At 37.3% G+C, this 26,125-nt stretch overlaps 1 protein-coding gene across 1 annotated transcript in view; it reads left to right on the top strand.

Moving 5' to 3' along the window:
* GPC5 (glypican 5) overlaps window positions 1–26,125 on the top strand; it is a 729,150-nt gene that overhangs the window by 701,077 nt on the left and 1,948 nt on the right. Inside the window, 1 exon segment of the mRNA XM_054163173.1 lies at window positions 24,928–25,064. Coding sequence (XP_054019148.1) covers window positions 24,928–25,064 — 137 coding nt within the window.

Raw genomic sequence — 26,125 nt, 5'->3', positions numbered from 1 at the left:
GAAATTGGAACAACATCTTACAGATTATGGCTCTGTATGACCTGATGGATGTTAAACTGCAAGTTCCTGAAGTATTTGGAGCAGATAATTGAACCTGAGTTTCTTTATTTTCAAGTAATACAGCTACCTATATTTATTGTGGCATTTCTGCCTCCACTACTTGTGGGGGAAAAAAACAAAACAAAGCAAAACAAAACTACAAAACACACACACACACAAAAAAACCCCAAACACAACCACAAATCATAGAATCAGAATTATAAGAGCATTTAAAGATCTTTAAGGTCTTTTAAGAGTACAAATCATAACCTAATACTGCCAAGTCACCACTAAACCATGTCACTCACCACCACATTTACACATTTAATTACATTCAGGGATGGTAAATCAGTCACTTCCCTGAGCAGCCTATTCCAATGCTCAATAACCCTTTCAGTGAAGTAATTTTTTCCTGATGTCCAACCTGCCCTGACACAACCTGAGGTCACTTCCTCTTGTCCTGTCACTTGTTACTTGGGAGAACAGACCAACTTTCCACATCTCATTGTTTTTCTTGTAATGAGTGACTCAAAACTGAACACTGTATGAGAGGTGCAGCCTCACAAATGCCAACCACATCCCTAGTTCTGTTGGCCACACTGTTTCTGATACAGCCCAGGATGCTCTTGCCCTTCACTGCTATCTGGACACATTGCTGGCTCATGTTCAGCCAGCTGTTGATCAGCACCCCCAGGTCTTCCTCCACTGGGTAGCTTTCCATACACTCTTCCCAAGTCTGCAACATTGCATGGATTGTGACCAAAGTATAGAGCCCACCTCTGGGCTTTGTTGAACTTCATACAACTGGCCTTGGCTCAACATTCCAGCCTGTCCAAATACCAAAAAAACCTTTATATTTCTTCCATAGCACAATAAGAAAACAATGCTAAACCTGGATATTTTATAAACAAAATTATATTCTGGTTCTAGAGACTCTCCTACTTTTTTTGTCCACTTTGAGCATGTAGGCAGATCTTTAAAAACATTTAAATGCCTACATTCTTTTATGTCTGTTGGGGAGACTTATTGCACATTTTATAAACTTACTCTTAGATTTTTCCTAAAGTAAGAGACTCAGATGGGGAGCTATGAGCAATTGTTCCTCGCTGAGTTTAGAAAATGGATCTTGTCCAGTTTCTGCAGTTTGCAGAAATCTACAGTTTATCCAGTCTGTGTTTTCTGGCTCTGTTGCAATCATATTCAAACTCGGTGCAGGTTCCTTCAGGCAGATTGGTGTCACTAATTGTCAACTTGCCATGGAATTCAGGGCACTGTTACAAAGGGCACGTAACAGAGGAGCAGATTTATTCTAAGTGCTGTAAATGAACTTCCAAAGTCCACATCAGATCCAAAATCTTAAGTCTTTAGGATTCTTTATACTTGCATACACATCTGACAAATTAGTCTGATTAGTACTACTGCAAGTACATTTTTCCTTCCTTTCCTGAGCATGTTCCATTAATAAAAACAAACTTTCATTTGTGTGTTGATGAAAACTCTAGAACCTCTTTCATGGTAATATATATATAACATTATTTTTTCAGGCTAGGTAATATTACACATGCTTGCAATAATGGATAATTGTAACTGATTTAGGAAGAAAGGGAAAAAAACCCACACACACAAAAAAAGGAGTGCACAATTATGAATTAAAACACAAAAAACAAAACTAAACAAAACAAACAAAAACCAAACAAAGAAAGAAACAAAGAAAACCCAAAACAAACAAACAAAAAAACCCAAACCACAAACCCAACCACACAAACACTGTTTGGCTAGCTAAGGTTTTGCCTATAACCATAAACTTAAATGTATAGGACTCATATAGCACTAAAGACAAATGGCATGGAAAACTTAAACCTTCCTGCCCTCCAAGACAGGGTGGTCATACCCAAAATGACTATTTGCTTACATGTCTCTGCTTCATGGTACCTTACTGACTGTATCTGGAAGTGGGTTTGGAGAATTCTGGTCAGCTTAGGGCAAAATTTACCAGGACATCATTCTGACAAAACAGAGTTGCAAATAATCACTTTCACAGAATCACAGTCACAGAATTAACCAGGTTGGAAAAGACCTACAATATCATCAACTCCAACCTATCACCCAACACCATCTAATCAACTAAACCACGACACTAAGTGGCTCATCCAGTCTTATTTTAAACACTTCCAGGGACAGTGACTCCACCACCTCCTTGGGTAGCCCCTTCCAATGGCCAATCATGCTTTCTGTGAAGAATTTCTTCCTAACATCCACCCTAAATTGCAAAATTGTTTTAGAATCATGGAATCATAGAATATTTGGGTTTGGAAGAGACCTCAATGATCATCCAGTTCCAACACCTCTGCCATGGGCGGGGACACCTCACACTAGCTCAGGTTGCCCAGAGCCACATTCAGCCTGGCCTTAAAAACCCCCAGGGATGGGGCTTCTCCCTGGGCAAACCGTTCCAGTGTCTCACCACCCTCACAGTGAAAAATTTGTTCCTAACATCCAATCTGAATCTATCCATTTATATTTTCTTTCCATTGCCCCATGTCCTATCATTACCTGATGCCCTAGATGTCCCTCATCCATCCCATTTTCCCCCTTTTCCCCCTCAAATCCCAGAGCACCTGGGCTCTGTTGAAGTGTGACAGCTTTTGGCTGTGCCTCCAAAGCCAGCTGCAAATTTTTGAGCAGGAGACTGGACAAGTACAAACAAAAATTCACAGTGGGGTGTATAAAGGAAAGCAAGAGATTATTCTAAATAAATTTCATTGGTTAGATGTGTGGGATGTAGTTTTAATGATCTTACATTCCTTTCTCATTCCATCTCTCTCTGCTGGCATGCATGTCTGCTGCTCCTGGAAAGAGACCTCTTATAAGCTAACTTCACAGATAAGCATTACTGACTCTTTAACAATGCTTTTGAACTAACTGAAATTTCCCTAATATTTCTCCTTTTCTCTTTTCTTCTAATTAACCAGAGGAAAAAGGGGAGGGAGAGGATAGGAGGGAAGTGAGGCAGTGTCCTCCTGGCCAACAAGGATTTCTGTGCTGTTTTCTGTTTGTAAATACCTATATAATATTGTAAATACTGTATATCACAGTATCACAGTATCACAGTGTAACTAAGGTTGGAAGAGACCTCGAGGATCATTGAGTCCAACCTGTCTCCACAGACCTCATGACTAGACCATGGCACCAAGTGCCACATCCAATCTCCTCTTGAACACCTCCAGGGATGGTGACTCCACCACCTCCTCTCATTGCATTCCATTGTAGAGTGTAGTATTGCTTGTATAATACAGCTCTTTCGTTTGCTTCCCTGACTGAGTTGGCTGAGCTTTTGTTAATGTCGGTGGGGTAAACCATCACACCCAGGTGTGGCCACTTGGCCCTCCCCACCTACTCCCCTTTTTAATTCCTGGCCACCCCCCCCCCCCCACCCCCCCAAATGCAGAAGACCCAAGCTGAGTCCATCTGGGCTGAGGGATACTCTTCTCATCACTGGTGAGTCCCCATGGTGCACCCTAGTTGATGGTAGTGGTGATAAAGGCTAGGGGGCTTGATGCCTCCTCCCTCTCCCCCAGTTAGGTAGGAAGAGGGTTGATGGCCTTTCCAGTATCATCCATGGGTGCTGGCTGGGCCTTCTTACTGGAGCTGAGCTCCTCTGTGTGGTATCTTGGCTGGTGAGGGTCTTGCCCCTGGCTCTGGGATGGGTGCAAAAATGGTGGTGGTGGAGCAGGAGCTGTTTAGTCATATGATATTATGCTACTTATGCTATTTTTACCTGGAGGCCCCTTGAGTCTGCTCTCATCATTCAATGAATCTCTCATTTTGTGCCTCATTTACAGACCATTTCCCCCCCTCACTGCTCCTTTTCAGAAACAAGGAAGGAAAGGAGGTAAAAAAGCAATAAAGCATATCTGGAAAATGCATTCACTTATCAATCAACACTTAGGAGGAAGCCTTCAGGAAGAGGGGCAGGTTAGAAAGTGAGAATCACTTGTTATGAATCACAAGACAAATTTCATAAAGATCAGACAGAAAAAGACTGCATCTTTTCCATTGTGCTTATGTTTCATGGTGGTAAATGCAGAGGAAAAAAAAAAGTTGAAGCTGGTTTGGAAATCTCACTCACACTTCTCTACAGAAAGAATCACTGAGAGAAGGACATTGTGACAGAAAAACAGAATTAACCAGGTTGGAAAAGGCCTTTGAAATCATGGAGTCCAACCTATCACCCAACACCATCTAATTAACTAAACCATGAGACCAAGCACTCCATCAAGTCTCCTCCTAAACACCTCGTGATGACAACTCCACCACCTCCCTGGGCAGCCCATTCCAATGGGCAATCTCTCTCTATGAAGAAGTTCTTCCTAACATCCAGCCTAAACCTCCCCTGGCACATCTAGAGACTGTGTCCTCTTGTTCTAGTGCTGGTTGCCTGGGAGAAGAGACCAACCTCTGCCTGTCTACAACCTCCCTTCAGGTAGTTGTAGATGGCAATAAGGTCTCCCCTGAGCTGCTTCTTCTGCAGGATAATCAAGCCCAGCTCCCTCAGCCTCTCCTCATAGGTCTTGTGCGCCAAACCCCTCACCAGTTTTGTTGCCCTTCTCTGGCCATATTCGAGCAACTCAACATCTTTCTCAAACTGAGGGGCCCAGAATTAGAGACAGTACTCAAGGTGTGGCCTAACCAGTGGCCTAATTTTTTAGCAGCTCATAACACTCTCTCACAGTGCTTAATTTGTAACAAAGATGTAATAAACAATCCAAATTAATTCTGTAGAAGAAACTTTGATTAATACATATTCTTCTTTTTTTGTTGTTTTTAACTGGCTGATTTTTCAGTCAATTTTAACACTTTTTTGCATTTTTCAACTGAAAAATAAATAAGGGGAAAAAAATGGACAAAGCCACTCCAGAATAATTTTTAAAAAAACAAACATTTTTTCCTAATTTTCCTAGAGCTACTTACATTGTCTGTAAGTGGTTCCTGAAGTTTCAGATTTACTGCAAAAACTCTGCTGTTTGAACTAGAAGATAACACAAGAAGGAAATCAACAAATTCTCTAGCTAGACAACCGTAATGTCTGTCCAGTTCCAAAAGATAATTCTCCTTTCTAGTGCTGTTTTTGATACTCATTTAACCCAATGCAATTGATTTTGTTTGATCTGTCTTCACCCTCTTCCCCATTCAATTTAAAAAATTAACACTTTTAATATACTTCACTTTCAGTTCCCACTTTGTTGCCACTCCTTCACTTTTTTCTTTCTAGCTTCATGTCAAAGTCAATTTGCCACCATTTGATCTACTCCCTTTCATCACTTTCCACTCTATCACTGTTTGCTCAACCACTTTCTTCATTCACAAGTCTGATATTCCCATCAGATCCACCACCTCCCTTGTCACTTTTTTCTTTTAAACTGAATGCACTTTTGCAGGTAAACAGTTTCCAGTTTTCCCTACTTTTCCTTCAGGCTCCAAGTTCTTGTTATCTAGCTTCATCATCTTGGTATTAGTTGATGCCTTTAACCAGTGAATTCTCTTCTCAACAATCTATTTGTTTCCAATGTTTTTGAATTAGATTATTTCTCTGCCACAATTTGGTGCTGTCTCATGTCACCACTGTTATGGAGGGGAAACCACCCATTTTTTCATTGATGGTGCTGAGACTATGTCAAGAATTCCAGCTCAACGGGTATCTAAGAAAAGTAGTTTTGTAAACAAAAATAGTCTGTAGGGAAGTTTGGAGCTTGAACCAGTGTTAGCCAGAAAGCAAGCATGGTCAGACACCTGACGGTAGTAGTGAGGGCAGAGTTTAGTCACAACAAGGAAAACCTGAAAAAAATAGCTTCTTCAGAAATGTTAAGTAACAAAATCAACTTTCTAATACAAAAACATACTTAAAATTGTGGAATTTGCCATAGCTATAGATTTGAGGTGGGAGGGGGAAAAAAAAGACACTGTAAGTCACCAGCTGTGCAGTTTTTCAACCTCTGGAACCCCTTCATAACAGAACTCACCTGGTGATCTCACAAGAGATGATATAAATGTTTGGGAATGCGTATATGGCATTTTCAGATATAGTCAAATTCTTATGACTGAATGTTTCCAAATAAGTAACTGAATTGGAATCCATTCTACAACTGGTAATCAGAGGTTTTTGAATCTAAATTTGGGAAAGAAAGAAGCTGGTCATCACCAATGGAAGGTACAGAAAGCCTTACTTACTATTTGAGAACTATTCAGCACAAATGCTCATATTCAATATGTATTAAAGACTTTACTCAGTTTTTGTAATTATTTGACATTTGACATCTCAGTAAAGGAGTTCCATTAACCTTGAGACGTCACATGCACTTAAAATCAATGCATGACTCTAGAAAAATAGTGTGCAGAGGAGTGGAAAATAAAATAACTTTTACCCCCTGCAGAGATTAAATTTACAGGAAATATTGAAGAAAATACTATAAACAGAAGTTTGACCTGTATATTGGAGCAATCAGAGCAGAAAGAGACCCTCAACTGCTTTCTTTGCTTCTAATAGCCCTACTGGCCACTGTTCTTGATGTACACAGTATTTTTGCACACACTGTAGAGGGAGAAAGAAGGAAGCAAATGAGTTACTGTAATATATGCATCATGATGTAGTTCAAAACAACAACAACAATGACAAAAAGAAACAGATGTTTCTTGTGCAGGTAGAAAATTCAAAAGGGTTATAAAACCATCACAGAAAGCGTAATGAAGTGTAGATTAAAGAGCACGGTCTTGTCATTACAACATATGGTTTGAACTTTCATGAGATAGGATTGTATAACACGAGACATGTACTCATGAAAACACGGAGATTGAAAGCACCTGCAAAAGTGTTCTCTTTATGTACTCAGAGATATAACCTGCAGAAGGAGACAAATGTGGCATTAATGTGCCATATGAGTTGTAGAGCTGGACTGATGTATAACCATTCATTATCTAGTTCTCTGCAACTGAAAATCATTTCAGTCGAAGGTCATTATGACCAAGGTATCAGGTTTCAATAGTTCTTGGAATCTATTTTGGCAGAAACAATGCCAATTTAATCAGTTTAGTTTGATTAGCACTAAAAGGAAAGGACTTATTTCAGATCTCATTTTTCTCCAGACCTTTTGGACAAGATTCATTTCAATTACAAATGGAAGAATCTGCCAGTCCTTAATTATTGTGCCTGAAAACATGCCCTCAAGTACTCCTGTAATATCTAAGCACAATATAGCTGTCTATAAAAGAAACTGAAAAACACCAGACTTACTAAGCCCATTATGAGTATTATGACAAAATCAAGATATTACTAAAATATGTACATCAAAATGTAAATTTTTGGTTGTATTGTCCTCACGGACCACTTATGGAGATGCAGTAAACCCCCTGAGTTTCTAACTACTATCAGTGTTTTGTCCTGCTGTGTGAAACTACATGCCACATACTTTCTAGAGTATAATGCAAAAGGTCTCCCTCTGTAGCTTGCTGGCCTGTGCATCAGGGCCTGTATTGAACAATCACACAAGGAATGTAGGATTCTGTATTCTGTTTGGGTCCATTCTGAGCTCTATTCTGTTCATGCCCAATCAGCTCCATCACCATTCCTCTTAACTTCAACAGGCTGCTTGGAATATTTAAGGTGCTGCTTATGGGAAATGGCAGAGAGTACTACAAGCAGATGTACTGAAATAAAAAATATGCACTCACAGGCCAGAAGGCCAATTGGCTCCTGGATTCCATCAAAAGAAGAGGAGTCAGCAGATCAAGAGAGTTGTTTCTTCCCCTCTGTACTAGTGAGACCTTGTCTGGAGTATAGTGCCCAGTCTTGGGGCTTTCAACACTAGAAGAACATGGACCTGTTGGACCTGGTCCAGAGGATGGCTGCAAAAATCATCAGAGAGCTGAAGTACTTTTCCTACAAAAACAGATGAGAGAGTTGCAGTTCTTCAGCCTGGAGAAGAGAAACTTCCCAGGAGAACTTACAGCAGCTTTCCAGTACTTGAAGGAGGCCTACAAGAAAGTTGGAGATGGACTGTTTGTTTACAAAGGCATGTAGTGCTGTGACAGAGGGCAATGGTTTTAAACCAGAGAAGAGTAGATTTGGATTGGACATTAGGAAGAAGTTCTTTACTATTAGGGTGGTGGAACACTGGAACAGGTTGCCATGGGAGGTGGAGACATTCAAGGTCAAGCTTGATGGGGTTCTGAGCAACCTGAATTAGTTGGGGATGTCCCTGCTTACTGCAAGGGAGTTGGACTAGATGACTTCTGGAGGTCCCTTCCAACTCAATGCATTCTGTGATTCTGTTCTGTAATTATGTCCAGGTTCAAACGGATGAAGCATCAAGAGGATTGCTTGAAAGCATTAAGTGTATTGTCTTTGTTCAAGAATTTCAAGAGCTGAAAGCTTCTACTGCTAGAGAGGTTTTGTGCTAATGAGTCAAAATATTCTCATCCTAAAACAGCTCCACTTGGAAACTGTCTTCCTCTGTCATGAACTATTACTTCCCCTTGTTCAGCTTCAGATGTGCTCACAAACATCTGTTTGCTTGAATGAGGCTTTCATTTTGTGACCGTTTGAGGCTGTGCCTTTAAGAAAGGGACAGTGTTGGAACACTCTGGCTGAATATTTTGAAAACAGATAGGTCTAAACAAATTTCATTGGTAGATTGGTAGAATGCAACTTCAAGTTTTAGTTCAGTTGGAATCTTTCTCAGTTCCACTCTGTTCTGCTTTTCCAGCCTGTCTGCTTCTGAGCAACTAGCCGGAGTTTGACCTTGAATAGCAGATAAGCAAAACTAATCCCTGCATGTGCTTTGAAGCCTAACAAAGAATTTCCTCCTTAATAATTACCTTTCTCTCTCTCTAACCCCTCTCGAGAAACAAAGGCAGGTAGGGGGAGAGAAGGGGGTATAGGGGGGGAACCCTCCTCTGTCCGGAGGAGGGAGTTTTGTTCCTGTATTATTGTTCTTTGCTGTATATTTCTGTATATACTGTAAATACTGTATATATATTGTGTATATATAACCTGCATTCCGTATTGCTTGTAAATATAGCTCTTACCCCTTTGCTTCTCCGAGTGAGCTAGCTGTGGTTTCTTTCTTTGTGGGGGAGGGAGAGCTGGGCCTTCTCTCACCACCACACATTTCTATCTAGATACTTTGCTTCTGCAAATGCTGGCATTGAGTGACCATCACAATCTTTCCATGTTACCTCTACAAGTCTGAAATCTCCGGCACTGAGAAGAAATACTTCAAGACTCTGTTTTCTCTTCTGAATTCTTTGGCTACCAATAAATTCAGCAGTTATCAGAAAGATTGCTGGACATGGAAATTAAAAGATCAGTATTAGTAAATTGCTTGAACAGTATTCCAAACATGTTTAGTCTATACCAAACATTCCCAGTAAATTCACAGGTGCTGGATTCAGTGGGCTTTGCTAGAAATGTAGGAATTACCTGTGTCATGGAAGAGGTCTGTGGGCTTGGGCTGAATCCATTGGGCTGAAGTCATTGCCTGTTATTCCTGTTTTGTCCTCTCTATGAATCCTTGATTTTATATTACTCTGTGCCAGATACAAACTGAAATAGATATACCGAGCACTTGGATATGAAGCAGTTTGCCCAGTAGTAATTGCTTTGTGGCAGTTTTTCTATTCTTCCAGTTCTTCTCCCTTTGGGATAGTTTAGAGGCTTGAATAGCATTACTAAAGAGGGAGACAGTATTGTCTCAAGCTAGATACTGCAGACTTGATAAAATCCAAACATTTTTGAGACAATGATTCTTTGAATAATTAAGTGGATTCTGAAAACCTCCAAATATTACTGTGGTTTTACTACACATTTTGTGAAAGATCACAAAAGAATTCCTGTGTTGGAGAGAAGTCAGCTTTGTACTGCAATGGAAAATCTTTTGAAAGCAGTAGGTATTAGGGCAGTTTATTAATACACCACTTTTCAGTGTTGCAAATTCACAAATAATTACATAAATGCTGCATATAAAAGTTTTTCTTCAAAGTAACTTTTTACCTTTCATTGGCATCCAACAGAAATATTGTTGGAAATTCTGTTATTTTTTATTTCAATGCACCGTAAAAAGAAATCACTCAGTCTCTAAAATTAAAAAAAAAAATAAAAAATCAACAAACACCAGCTGTTAATAATTCTTGCACATTAGTTAGTAATTGCTGTGTAAACCATAAATAAATTTTGGCAGGAACCTAGGAAATCTATTTCATGCAGAAAAGTTTTTAAAATCTTACCTGAAAAAAAAAAAAAAAGTTCTCTATTTCACTAAGCTGTATTTTGGCAGCTTCACAGCCAGACTGTCTAGAAAGCTGAAGAGAATGCTTCAAATGTTGTGGTTGTTCTGGGTTTAGGTTTTGATATTAATCTCATTCTGTAGATGAAGAGGCCATTTAATAAGAAGTCTTTAACACTGAAATAGTTCTACTATAAAGTTTCCATCAGTGGTATTTTTCTTATAATTTGTCATGAAAAGGAGAACTCAGTTCAAGTTTCACCAGGTAATGTGAGAAATTCATTACTCTAATTGATTTAAATTGCAGACTTAATACAATGGAGAGTAACATATTACATTGTGGTATTTGTTAATTACAGTTAGTCCACAAAGCGTGTTAATTTTAACGTTATTTTGGTGTACTGAAAGTTCTCTCCAAAACAAAAATACTTCAGGAAAAGTGTCCATTACATGTTTTGATATCTTACTTTTTTTAAACCAAATTATTTCTTAGTAGCTTTTTTGGTGCTTGTCAAGAACTAGCACAGAATGTTACTTCTGTAACACTAAAATACAGCCACATATGCATGGAGCTATCTCAGGCTGAAACCTGTAACAATACTACACTCATTGTGTATCAGAAGAATATAAGTCACTATAGTTCTATAATATTTTACAGTATAAGATTTTTGAAGTGGAGACCAACCAATTCTATGGATACATAAAGAGTCAAAATAGTAAAAATTCATACTTGCTTTATAATAACAACACTTAAATGTTGACTTTCTAACTTGTTTCATATTGAAAAGCTTATATATTTCTTTTTTCCTTTGTTTACAGAGCTTATAAGAAAGTTCATCTAATAAATGTATAGAAAACTGTACTCTGCACAAAAAGGGCCCCATAATCAAGACTTTTAAATGTTAATATTTTAATAGTTAGAGTGGTAAATATTGAAAGTATATATCCTGACACAAAAATGTGTCTGCTACTGATATACTTTTGATTAAATATATTTTTAAAAGTAAATTTACTGTATTTTCATCTTATGGCAAATTTACAGTTTTGCTCAGGGAAGGAATGCCAGTGCTTCTCACCAGAGAGTAATTCTATATTTCCTTTAAGAGCATGCTTTGCTAAAATATAAGCATTTTCACACTTAATGCTTGGAGGCAGCCAGTATTTCACTGACCTTGTAAATCCAGTCTTGCCTTTACTGGTAGACTCAAAAGGGGGTATAATGAATCTTGTGGTACATACTCTGCTTTCTTTGACTTTCTGTGGGTAGAGTGATCACCGAGTAAGGTTTTCTGACTTTTCACTCTGTTGAATGTCATGCAAAAATGTTAAAAGCATTATGTCTCTACCTGCCTGTACTGTTTCCCTGTAGGGACAGTGTTGTAGAAGGTAGCCATAATTAAACCAAGTGATATGAACATGAGCAAACTAGGTAATCATGCAAATCTTACACCTTACCCATAATTTAATACTGATCTTGTCAAGTTAGGCATGTTTATATGAAGTCAGTTGTAGGCTTCACTTGTTTTCTTTTAATAAGGAAGATGGTTCCCACTTTTGTTTACAAAATATCTGGAAATACATCTGGGAACTCTAAAATAACCACGTATTTGGAATAATGAAACTCCTTAAACAAGTGATCACTCCTAGTTACATTTCAACTTGATCCAAATATGTCAGAAAAAATGTTGAGACCATGATATAATAACAAATACACTTTAAAAAATGAAATAAAAAAATATATACCTTCTGTTATTATACAAGTTGAAAGTTTGGTACAGGAAGTACAGATACGATTTTTTTTCCCTTCATGCTCACTCCACAGGACAAAAATGCTGAGCACAGCCTAGCTGGAGTTTTTAATGTTGCTATTGAACATTTAGATCATTAACTATTTTAAAATATACTTTTAAAAGTAGACAGATATAGAACAAGAACACAATAGGCATGGAGGAAGGCAACTCACATTTAATCACCTCTTTCTCAGGTTCTTAGCACTGATTAAGGACTCATAGAAATCACCTACACTCCCAGATATACAATATCTTTCTGGAGAAAGTATTTGCACAGAGGTACACTTTGAAAAATGTCATCTTAATACAAAGCATAAGACAGACTATCTACATAACTTCTAGTGTCTAGGTGGTGCTTGTGGACTTGGATATGACAGTACTGAGCCCTTCAGTACCAGCATTCAACTAGTAAAGCCCTATTTTCATGAATTCACCCCTTTAGAACTTAAGAATTCATTGACACAACAGTGATCCTGACATAGTGCCTTGCTATAGGAAATACTTTAATTTCATTTTGATTTTGTGTGGTTTTGAAATATGATTGCCATTTGCAACTTACAAAAGTTGAACAAAATATGTCAAAGTCAGTAAGTGTAAGAAATTTATGGCAAACTGAGTATTAAAAAAGTCTACATTGTTTTCAATTCTGAAAAAGAAAATTTGTTCAAAGTACTCCAAGAATTAAAAATTACCTTCTTGAGTCTGATCAAGATAAGCTCATCAAGTCAAGCTATTCTGTTGGTGAGCACTTTTATCTGATTTCATATAATTAAAGTTTTCCATTGGAGAGAGAATGCAGAAGTCTGACAGCCTCACCTCTTGTTTCCACTCATTCTTTCTTGGCCATGGACCCAAGAGTCTCATTTCATCTCAATTCTGCACATCTAGGCTTTTACCAATCTATTCTGTGTATATGCTTACCTCCAGTTCTGTCTCCTGGATGGTCTCAGACATTTGTGTTAAAGGAAACCTGCAGTCTTATCTCTGTCCCCATTTCTTCCTGTTGTTTCTGACTGGTCTTCCTGAATGGATCTGGGTCTGATTCAGCACCTCACCTTGCCTGGGGATCACTGGACAGTCAACAGAAATTGTTGCTGTTACCAAACCAGGCCTGCTCAGGTGGTACAGAACTGCACCCCACCAGCCTGTTCTGTGTTCACCCCATGGCCTGTTCTAGGGTCACCCTCAATGTGCATGTAGACAAAGCAACCACCCTAAGAGAAGTCATCTCACCTTTCAACCTTCTGTAACCCTCCTCCCAAACTCTGAGCTGTGTTTCTTGACAGCTTTCCTGAGTTGAACTTGGTGTTCAGGAGAGTATTGGAGTTTGATATTCTCTTCCTGAACACATACTGAACATTTCTGGTACTCCTTAATTCCTTACTGACTGTGGAAACTGTTGAAACAGTGTGCTAAACATGTCCTAAGACTGTGTGAAGAGGGAACATGACATGATATGACTCATCCATGACCCTGAAGGAAAGAGAGGGCAACACAGGAGGAAGAGGGCACACCACAAAAAAAGAAAGCGATGTCATGACTACCATTTAAGCTTACATGACATTTTAAGATTTATAGTTTTATTGACTTATTAAAACCCTGGAGTCTGCCTTTTCAGCAGTTTAGCTCATCTGCTTATTTTGCTGAACTATTTTTGGAGAATTTCCTTTGTCGCTTAATTTACATTAGCTTTTGAATGCATTCATTCATTCTGCTCCAATTTTGCTTTTTTCACTTGTGCAAAAATTTCCATCTTTTCATGCCTAGTTTCTAGTTTGTGTAACTTCAGTCTTGTTCGTCTTACACTGATTGTAGATTTTGACAGCAGTAGTTCACAAATCTACTTTTCTTAATGTCTCTATTGCTGCCTTACCTTAAGGCATAACCTAATCTGCCAATTTTGCCACAAGTCTTTAAAAAATTTGTATCAGTGATAAACTCAATTCAGATATAGTTCCCACAATCTAATACTTTAAAAGTATATCCAATTTATTTATTTTTTAAAAACACTGAATGTGCAAGAGTGGATCTAAGTAAATAACCCTTGCCAAGATACAGGCTTTTTCATTGTATAGTGAAGGCTTTTTTCACTTTAGGACTCAGCAATCTAATCCTTCACCTTACACACATGCTAATTTTCTTTAGAACTCCCATTTGAAGTCCCTCAATTGGGAAAGTCACAATTGTCTTGAGAAGATAGCTTACTTTAAGACTGGCTGTATTGCCAGAAATAGACATAATTTGCACTGGGTTTTGATTTCTCCATCCTGAACAATCACTCAAAACTATGCCAGTGACTGCATGGCTTCTACTCTCTCAGCAAAATCACAAATCCTGGTATCAGGCTGAAAACCAAACCACTAGTGGTCTGTGATGCAGACTCCTCATTATTCAGATTCCATTTTCTGGAAGAGGACTTTAAAAACAAACACAAGAATTTCAGGGCACCAAGAGTTATCATATGCTTTAAACTAGATATCTGCAGCACTAGCAGGATTTCTTTCTCTATGACTTCCCAAGAAATGACAGCTGTGCCCCACAACATAAACAGCAACAACAACAAAGGCACATAGGCAAAAAGACAGGGATGTGAACTATTTGTGTTTTCTGTCATACATTCATAAACTTTTGGGTACAGGCTTCTTGCCAAGCTTTCTCCTGTGCACTACCTGTGGGATGAGTCCAACCTTCCTTCAGTTCATCTAAATGAGAAAGGTGAGTAATGTTGTCTACCATGGTCACTCTATTATCTCCCCTTCTGCCAAACACTGTTACTTCAACAGAGAACAGGAGTATAGTGGAAAAGGTGGTCTTGGTCTGTTGATACTCAGGCTTAAGAAGAACTTTTATGTTTAAAGAACAGTGAATTGTCAGGACAAGAACTCAGTGGGTTAAAATTAAAAGAAAGCTCACAAAATGACTCCACAATGTATTCTCAGTTTCCGTTAACTCATGAATGCATGAAAAACTAGTGTCTTTTTCACATGCCACTTCACTAAAAATGGTACAGTTCAACTTACTGTGCCCCATTGGAAGTATCTGTAAAGTCAAGATTTGTGCCTCCCAACCAAAAATAAAGTGTAAACTTATGATATCTTTGGCTTACAAATCCACACAGAATTATTTTACATAGAGGGAAGTCACCTTTCTCTCCTCCTTTCTCTTTACTTTTCAACTCTCATTCATTGTTTACTCAATTCTTTCTCTCTTGGAACAATATCTTCAGGCCAAAATCCTAAACTGAGAAAATTCAGCTGTTTCTCATCTGTCTCTACTCCTGCTCTCTTTGAATAGCTGTGTTTGGCTAAAACCAGGTTCTGAATATATATATGTGTATGTGAGTTACTAAATTAACCAGAAATAGCAGTTCAGTTTCTTTGATGGGTGTTCCCCTTGAGTCAGAAGTAACGAGCACAGTGTTTTACTTTGGCTTCTCATATCTACACCACTGATCTAGAGAATAAAGAAATCTTTTCTCCTCAATCTGTCTTTCTTTTTTCCCATAGGTTATCTTGATACCTGTTATTATATAACATGCCCTTTTTTGTGTTGTTGTTGTTGTTAAAAGTCTGGAGTCAGGTATCTTGCTACTGTAAGAAACTACTTTCCCTGCAGTCAGTTGACCAGAGCAAATCAAGTCAATCATCAGCCTCATTAGGTTTTGTGAGCATGGAGGAGAGAACAGATTTTTTTCTGTTCAGAGAAGATGCTAGGAAGTCAAAGAGAAGCAGCACTACTTGTGTGTTGCTGAATAGAAAACACATTTACATGGAACTTGCATATTGATAGGCATTCTGCAAGGTCAGCTATCCTAAGAAGAGGTGGAGCTGCTGCATGTACCAGTTTTAGTCTTCAAATTGCCAAGCAGTGATAGCTGATCTGAAAGAATGTATTTATTTTGATGTTTAACTGTCCATTTTTAGTGACTTCAGAACAAAGATCTTGTACTTGTGGAATGCACTGAGACACAAGACTTTCTATTGTATTTCATAACACTAAACACACTCAGGGGTGCAGATCAATGTTCATTCAGCAAGCACCATAGTATTTATCACAGATATTCACCTAGTCTGAAAGAAATTGATATGCTCTTCCAGAAAGGCTTGTCTCCAAAATTAAAATCTGAGAGCAAAAATTTATATGAAAAATTGAATTTTTTAGACCTCATAGTTTGATAAGAGAAAGCATTTCTAAGAAGACATCGAGAGCTAGATTCTTCTGAGTCATATGGTTTTGATTTATTTAACATCACAGATGAGTTAAAGATCAGGAAACCAAAAGTTTTCCCAGAAAGGAAGAGAAATGAACAACTGATGAAAATGGTTGTGTTGCATTCTTATTTACAAGGAAAAAATCTGTGCTTGTTTACAGGGAAGGAATGGAGACAATGAGTGGCTACCTTATTTACTGCTCCATGCTTCCTTTTGTCAGTAATCCAGTCTTTGATGTGGGTTCAGGCAAGATATACATTTTTCTCAGTCTGTTTCTGGGTGTCTTAAGATGTCAGCTTAAGTCCTTTCCCAGATAACAACACCATGATCCTTCTTCCTCTTGCAGGCACTTATCTGATCCCACTGTGGGGTGGTTCTAAATGCAGGCTCAAACTCCAGTGAAACCAAGTAGGAAAAATCACAGATCTGATCGCTCACCTCTGGGAGCAGATCCACTAAGAGGATTTTGCAAGTGCCAGTGAATGGCAAGAGGTGGGTTTATAGCACCCGTCCAGCAGATATGATGAGAAAACAACTGCAAGAAGTTCTGCCTTAAAATCTATATAAAGATACATTTCAACAATTTAAACCTGGTTTACAGCAAAATTTAAGAAGAATAGTTTAATGTATCAGTGTTTGGGAGTACTAATCTAATCTACAGGCAGTATTTCTTTCAACTGACAGTGAAATGACTGAAATTCTGGGTGGACTGACATGAAAAAATTTACCAAAATTACTTTAATGGAAATTGGTTTACTTCTGATTTTTCTTCCAGGAAAGACTTTTTATACTTTCATTTTAAAACATGGCATCCAGATAAAGAATGCAATAATAAGCTGCTACAGTGAAATTTGGCCATATATCTTGGGAATCAGATTTGGAAAAAAATTGTAGTATTTAATTTTCTTAATGGGCCTTATTGGTAACATTCTGCCTCTACCCATTTTCACATTGCACTTCCAGGATATTCAGTTCAATTTTGTTTCTTTCTTCTAGCAGGTAATTTTGTATAAAACAGAATTTCTGGATATAAATACAGGATACAGAATTAACCAGATTGGAAAAGACCTTCGAGATCATCAAGTCCAACCTATCACCCAACACCATCTAACCAACTAAACCATGGCAATAAGTGCTTCATCCAGTCTCTTTTTAAACACCTCCAGTGATGGTGACTCTACCACCTCCCTGGGCAGCCCATTCCAATGGGCAATCACTCTCAAAATGGAAAAAAAATAATGTGGGGAAATTGTTTCAAATAACAGTAATTTATATGGGGCATCTGACTCATAGCATGGAAATTAATACTGATCAGATTAAAATTCAAAGAATGAAGAATTTACTTACTTCTACCCAGTTTGATTTATGGGACTTTAGCCCTAGTATAATTTTTTATTGATTATGAAGACTTTGCATAGGTTAATGATAAAGGTTAAAAGTTTCTCAATAGTGAATAAGATTGAAATATGGATTTCTTAATTTAAAACAGGCATTATTGACAATGCGGATTCCAGCATCCTAGAACACTGAAGCTATAATGGATACGTCTTATAATGAACATGGATTTAGAAGCTATTGCATAGAAAGCAATAGGAATAGATCTAACAAAGATTACCTTGGTTCTTTCTACATCAGATGAAAAATACAGTTATGTTTTAGACTTTGTATGTAAAATAAAATAAAGTCTTTTAGGCATCTAACACTTTGGTATATGCCACAATAAATCCACAAGTGGAAAAGTATACATTAACTATTTCAACAAATAATGTTATCTGACTCCTAAGAATTAGAAATAAATGGAAATGTTTTGGTTTGTGACACCATTTGTGTTATATTAACTCATAAAAGCTTTGTTTTCCAAATAGAAATACCGAGTTCATTAATGTATAATGTGAAACAAATGCTACTGTCAGCTTTGAAAGCAAGCTTTCAAAATACTAGATGCAAGACTTAATGTCTGCTACTCTTGTAGTTAAAATGTCAGACTTATGTTTAGATCATTGTTTACACTCTATTTCTCATTTAGACAGATTTCATAAAATATGTGCAGTGAAATATGGTGTTGGGTTAGTTTCTTAATATACAGTTAAGGATGCAGAATTCTGTTAGCTCCTCTCATTATGCAAACCTGTTAATTGCTTTCTAACAATAACAGTGATACTATTCCTTTGTTTGTAGGTGAGATTACTTGCACTATATGGGGAGTGACATAGTTTTCCCTGGGGAAACTGGTGAAAACCATCAAAAATGGAGTGGATAAACACAAGAAAGTTACTCTTAGAGATGAAGTATCTAATGCTGGCTTGATTATCACCACACTTATCACACAAACACAAAAAAATCCAATCATTGGTAATTGCTTTACTGTAGAAAGTTAAAAGAAAATTTAGTTAGCCTAAGTGAATATCATCTTCATGTTCCACATAACTTTGTAAGCTACAGGTCAGGTTCAGTCCTTTAGTACTCATACTCAAGATCTTACCTGGGATCTGATACAGGTTTCCTGAGCTACCTTTCTTAGGAAAGGCCTTAAAACCCAATATAATTGCATTTCGCTGAAAGAAATCACTAGCCAGTTACAGATGTGAAAGTCATGAGGACATTAAGAATTTACTGCTAGAATTTGTATCACCATACAGAACCTTTGTATGATACTAGGCAACTCTCCAAATCTAAGTGATTTCACTGTCAATGCTGTGAAGTAACTTAGCTTGTGAATTGTCTTGTGGTTTCAATTCTCATTATCCACATTTCATAAATGTTAGTTCACTCCATGGCTCAGCATTAAGGAAAAAACCCTCAGTTCCTCCAAAACAAACCAAGTTTTGTGGATAATTCATTCCAAGGACTGCTTCTAAAATACCACACAAACCAGACAGATGAAGGCATGGATTTCTTTGTCCTACAAAGTCCCTCAACAGCAGGCTTTTTATTTTCAAAACACTTTCCCATGCCTGGATATCATATCTCAGATCCTGTAATGCTCTCCTTCAGTTATATGTTATAAAAACACCACTTGGAATGTTGCAACACCCCTCATGTTTGTTTTGTGTGGGTTTTTTGTTTGTTGGTTTGGTTTGTGTTTTGGTTTTGGTTTTGGTTGGGTTTTTTTCCAGGCATTTTGAACTAAAACCAACCAAACAAAATGCTAACTAGGTCTTTGAGCCAAGAAGACCTCTGTATGTGGCTGTCGACATTTAACCTGTATTTGGGCCTAAACTACAGCAGTTACTTTATCACCTGATGACACCTCCTTGGCAGAATAGCAGACTCAGGAAAAAGTGAGAGGACCCACAGGTTGAAATAAATACAGAGTTAATGAAATAGCCCAAGTAACAGTAATGTTAACACAAGATATATAAAGTTATACTAAGCCCAGAAAAATAGCAGCAGTCACAGTATCCAAAAACGCAGTCCAGAGGAGCAAGGGGAAGAGAAGGCTCCTCTCCCTTCTGCAAAATTCCTCTTTTATGCTGAGTGTTATGCCCATGGTATGGGGTACACATAAGAGCCAACTCAAGTCATCTGTCCTGGCTGACTCAGAAATGCAAATGGCCTGCAGACCCATGGCTGGACTGGGATTCTGTCCTAGCAAAACCAGGCCAGTATCTTAAAAGAGATGCAGGGCACTGTGATGTGTAATGGAGATTTATGTATGTATGTATTTATTTATTTATTTATATCAGTTACTTCTAGGTATTGCTATCTCTGAGCACAGTAGACATACACCACTCAATGCCTCTTTGTCTGAAAGACCTCCTTCTGGGATTTCTGGGATGCCTGTTTAGCTATATAAATACAGCTGCAAAGACTTTCTTTGTACTTTAGCAGGAAACACTTCCATGAAGTACTGGCTTCTGAGAGATGTTTGCACACAGCACACATTCACATTTTCACTGCAGTATGGCATCCTACCCTTCAAGACCAGATGCTGAAACCAAAAATGGTTTACATCAAAGATGTAAAGCATAATGACAGGGAATATGCTGGAAAATATTAATTAGTCATGCAGTGGTGAACTAAGTGTGTGACTAAGTGTAGGATTTTTCTAGCCAAATTCAGACTAAATATATGCCATCTTCTTCTGCCCTCATTTATTTCCTTGCATTTACTGCAACAGCTTCTGCAGTAACTAACAGATGCAAGGCAGGATTCAGTTGTCTAAACAGAAGTGCCAAAAGTCCTTGGAGATGCTTTAGGATGTCCTTAAAAGGGTTTTATAAGAGTCAGGCTTCTTTTGGATGGGCAACACCACTCTCCCCGGCATCTAAAATGTTTGTAAACAGCTACATTTAACCAACTGAACCCTAGCTGTAGATGTAGACTGAACAAATATGATAAACTGAGTGAAATTAATCACACATTACATATAATCTGTTATTGTCTTCTTAAGATCATCTCTTTAGCATTAGCATAACGCTACTTTATGCTGCACGCGGTGTGGTGCTCACACTTAAGCTTATCATTTCCAACACAAACTGCAAATACAGCAAAGCGGATGAACGTCTGCTTTGCCAAAACATGAGTTCATCTGTCATGTTAAAAAAGCTGTACTGAATTGGGTTTAATGGTTGTATTGTAAGAAATCTGTCCTTCATTAAAAATTCTCTCATACACCAGAGAAAGTGTAAGCATGTTTTTCAGGCTGTTGATGTTGGGTTCTGTTTGCTTGTTTTCATTTTGGCTTTTCATTGCTTTTAATTTGTTTTCTTCTTGCATAAGGCAAAGTAGACATAGAAAAGGTAGCACAAAATAATTCTATTTTTCTATGGCAAACCAATGAAACTTCCTTCCCTCTGTAGTACTTGCTAGTGAGATCTAGTGTGAGTTTTTTTGTCTGCTTGTTTGTTCTTGACTGGTGCTGAATTACAAAACATTTGATACTCATAGAATCACATTGTCACAAAATTGTTTGTGTTTGGAAAGGACCTTTGAGATTATCCATTCCAATTACTCTGCTCTTTTGCATTTTACTTATTGTGCAATGGAGAAAGCAAAAGTTGCAGTACCTCATAAAAACACACACGTTTCCTGAAGAGGGTGAATACATGCACTGTTATATGCGTACTATAAGAAGGGAATATATGTAAGTTTAATATAGCATGTGCTTTCCTTTTAGGGACTTCCCTTAGCTTTTACAACTACAGATGCTGTCATAAAAACATGAAAATAGGCTCAAGAAATTTGCCAGGTACACTGGATATTAAAGGTTCTTGCTGAATATTGGAAGGAAATTGTATTGCTGTTCCAGGTATTCTGGAGAACATGATGGGTCAGATGCCGGTACCACTACCTCTCACAAGCTTTAAATATTTTTAGGGGATGTTAAAAAGCATTAGAAATACTCTGAAGCCATTATACTATAATGAGGTGCTTCAATAGGTTGTTGGTTTTGGGGTTTTTTTGTTTTTTTTTTCCCTCCTGAGCCAGAGCAGGACAATGCATTAAATTGCAGCCACTAACTGAGCTTCACAGCTGTTTCTGGAGACAGGTACATGATATGTGACGGCTTTGTTTTATGTAGGTTCATGAAACATTATATTTAGACTTTAATTCACATGCAACTTATGTTCTGCCCTGCTGCAATTCTAGATTCTCTTCAGAAAAAAAAAAAAATTTAAAAAAATCATGTGATCTCATCTGAAGCTTCTGAATGCTAATAACTTCCAGGCAAAATATTAACTCTAGTGTGATAGTAGACAAGACATTTATCAGAGGTAATTTTAAACATTTGGGAAACTTGAATCTCTCTTCTGTAACACAATTGCAGCTTCTAGGATGTGAGGAAACTAAAACCAAACAAGTTTGCTTTTAGTTTTGTTCTGTTCTTCTACAAGTGTTTGGATAGCTCTCGTTGTAAGTTTGCTGTGAACTATAAGAGTTAAGTTCATTCAGAGGAAAAGATTATTCCACTACTGATTACGATACATGAAAAGTCATTCATATTTAAACCCTGATACATAATGAACGACAGAATCTATATTTACAGTTAAAAGATCTATGTAAAATCTTAAAAGATACTGCATTCTGGGACCCCCTCACAAAGTTCTATTAAAATACACTAATTTTTAGGAGTGTTTTTTGTTAGGGGATTTTTATCACAAGATCAATTCTAACTATATAGGTTTTGAACTTCTTACTTCAGTAATGTCAAAGTTGTGGTCTAGACCTATGAGGCTAAATAGGTGAAAAGTTTGTTGTATGTTTATGCTGCAATCCTATCAGTATATTCATTTAACATCAGAGATCATTTTAGATACTCCTTGATATTTGAATTGGTCAAAGGAAAATAAATTGTTATATTTGAATATTTTAAAAACATTCTCTTCATGAGGTCTTTCAAAGTATGCAGTTTCAATCTGAATCTGGAAATGAAAGACAAAGACAATAACACCAAATAAAATCAAACCCCAAAACTAACAAACAAGAAAACAACACAAACATGTTTGCCAACAAAAAATAATAATTAATTTCCCCCCTGTTTTCCATAATATGTCTGTGGAGTCTTCACTAGACATTAAACCCAACACTCCAATCAGTAATTAAAATCTAATCATATTGCCTTCAGATCCAGATCACATGTTCTAACTGAAGCTGGTTATTTCTTTAACTGCAAGACCTAGGAATATTTTGAGAGTTATGATAATTATCTTTTATAGTAAGTGATACCCTGGATGTTTAAGATAAGGCCATATGTCTTATGGCTGTGATACTGTAAATGCACTGGAAAAATCTGCTTCATTATACCTACAAAACTTCATGAACTGCTTTGCTGTAGAGGTGAGAGTTTAATTTTTCAGTGTTGAATCTGATCTTCCTACATATGGCAAAACCTCATTAGTGCTCTGGAGAAAGGACTCAAACCTTTCTTTTTCTTTCTTTTTGTGTTTTTTGTTTTTTGTTTTTTTTTTTTTTTTTTTTTTTTTTTATTCTGCTGACAAAATTCCCCTGAAAACACCTTGATACACCCTCTTTGATGATCCACCAACCTTCATTCAGTGAAGTGTTGAATGATCTTTTTCTAGGCAGGTTACTGAACGTGCATGGTAAGTTTTATTCACTTCTCAACATCTATTGTTACTCCTCTTCCTTGTATGTTCACTTGCATTGTACATGGAGCTAATTTTCACAAAATCTGGGCAAAAGCACTGAATCAATAAATCCACACAAAATAGCAGTATATTTTGCTAAGTCAACAGCCAAAAGCCAACAAATTCATTCTAGCAGGTTTTTAGGACAACATGATTGACTTTAGCTGACTCTTCTCTTACTGCATTTTTTCAAAGCTGCAGGAAGGATATTTGAGTACATACAGCAAGTTCACAAAGAACAGCTTTTTAGTTGCTTTTAGAGTAAAGAGTGATTTTAACACATGCAACAACAACAACAACAGCAAAAGAATTTGTCCCTTTTAAAAATGCAGATTCTCTGTATATTCTGTTAAACCAGGTTAATAGAGAGGATAACACCTTGACTGAGATATTTATATTCCATAACAGTGTCTTTGAATAATAATAATAAAAAGAATCACTAGTTTATTCATATTTCTTAAGGACAGGGAGAAGAAATACCTACACAATTAATAACAATGCAGAAACTCAAGACTGTAAAATCAATATGTCAGCTCAGTAGAGCTGAGCTTCTTTCTAATGCTGCTGTTCCAATAGTAGAGTTTACCTTCTGAATTATATATGTATTGACCTAATTACATAAATATTGACTTTGCTTTATATGAAGCCTTTTTCAGTCTCAGTGTAATTACAATGTCAATATTTGTTGCATGTAATAACACTGAATTTAGACTTGTTAATTTTGATTGATAGTGGCATGCCACAAGATATTATAGGGAACAAAACAGTTAGTCTAGAAGTATGCATAACAAATACAAGCAGCTGACAATGCTACCAAATCTGAATGAGTCCCCAAGACTTTCTGTTTCCAATTGTTTAACCAGATAGAGGAAAAATAATGGGTGATTGCATATTTGTTCCAGACAAAGCACTGTTTTGACATGGAGAAATATTTACCCTGGTCCAAAAAAAATTACCAATATTCAACTGGGAACTCAGTAAAAGAGTTTCTCATTTGAAGTTAGCTTTACAATTTTCCCTTTTTATGTTGTAAAGTCTTTTTTAAATTGTGCCAAAATGAGGGTTTATAATGCAACAAATATGCTTCAATGTGTACTTTCCATCACACAGACGCTATTCTGGAGTAATATTGGGACCCAGGCATAAGCAATTTCATGTTAAATTATTTCAGTTTTCCTTCAGATTCAAGAAAGGTATAAACAGTGAACTTTTTGGCACTGCTAGGACAGGCAAAATCATTTACTTTAGTCTGCAAATGTTTGTTGAGATATATTTCTACAAAACCACCTTTATTCAGATCTGGCAGACCTCTGAACTGCTTTCAGGGATGAAAAACCTTTTAGTATAGTGTATGTTTCTACATGCAGTTATAAAGAATTTTGAACTTGGCACTAGCTTGAGAATTAGAAACCAAGCTGTGACAGTCTGTGTGCTTATGATATTTAAATTTGGCCTAGCTATAACATATTGCCAGTAGTGACAAGGCATGCTTCAGAATGTTTTTTCTTATTTGTCTCAGCAGGGATGCCAGACAAGACAAACCTCAGTGATGTAAAGCAAATCCATTGAACCGATGATGGCAGCACTTTAGACACAACTGGAGCAGGACATGCAGCAGCAATGACTGATTATGTGACACACATGCTGGTTAGTTTGGTAATGCTATTTTCCAGGTTTTGGTAACTGTTAACTCTGGCTTGATACATGTGTCTCTTCACCTGTTTTATCTCCCCCCGCCCCCCAAGTCTCAAATAAGGGATATGGTGGATATAACAATATTTATGACAGCCTATATGATCTTAGGCCTGAATATTAACAAACTTTCTTAGGTAATATTTTTCCTGCAGGTTTTTGGTTGGTTTTTTTGTTGTTTTTTTTTAACATCTGCATTTTCACCCAAAATCATGTTTCCTTTTATAATAATTTATGTTAAATATAAGTTTACTATGATAATTTTTCTTTTAAAACAAATTGCAAAAAAGACATCACAGAATCATTGAGTCATGGAGTTCCTGGAGATACTTAGACTGATCCTGTCCTCAGAGAAAAGTCAGCTAGAGCAAGCTGCCCAGGCCAAGTCCAGTTGGTATTTGAATATCTTCAAGGATGGAGATCCTACAGCCCCTCAGGGAAACTTGTTCCAATGCTTTGACACTCACAGGAAAAAAAAGAATTATAAAACTCTTAGATTTAAATGTTATCTATTGTATTTCAGTTTGTGCCCATTGTCTCTTGTCCTGTCACTGAGCACCGCTGATAAGACTTTGGCTCTATAATTTCTTTATTCCCCTTATCAGGTATTTATATGCTATTACAAGATCCTCCCTGCATCTTCTCTATCCATACTAATCAGTCCCAGCTGTCTCAGCCTGTCCTTTCTTAAGACTTGTTTCTATCTCTTAAAAGTCTTTATGACTTATTGCAGGACTCTATCCAATATGCCCTTGTCACTCTGTTCCTTGGGAGCACAGTCCTAAACCATATCCTAAATGTAGATACGGTCTCACCAGTGTCAAGTACAGGGGAAGGATCACCTCCTTTGACCTGCTGACAATACTTTTCCTAATTCTGCTCAGAAGGATGTTTGTCTTTGCTGCCAGAACACATTGTTGGCTAATGTTTAACGTGGTGTCTATCAGGGCCCCTAGGTCCTTCCCTGTAAAACTTCTTTCTAGACAGCATGCACCAGCATAAACTGGTGCATGGGGTTATTCCTC

Source organism: Dryobates pubescens, chromosome 7 (assembly GCF_014839835.1).
Source record: "Dryobates pubescens isolate bDryPub1 chromosome 7, bDryPub1.pri, whole genome shotgun sequence".
NCBI classification, from domain to species: domain Eukaryota; kingdom Metazoa; phylum Chordata; class Aves; order Piciformes; family Picidae; genus Dryobates; species Dryobates pubescens.
This window is presented reverse-complemented; position numbering and strand designations above follow the sequence as displayed.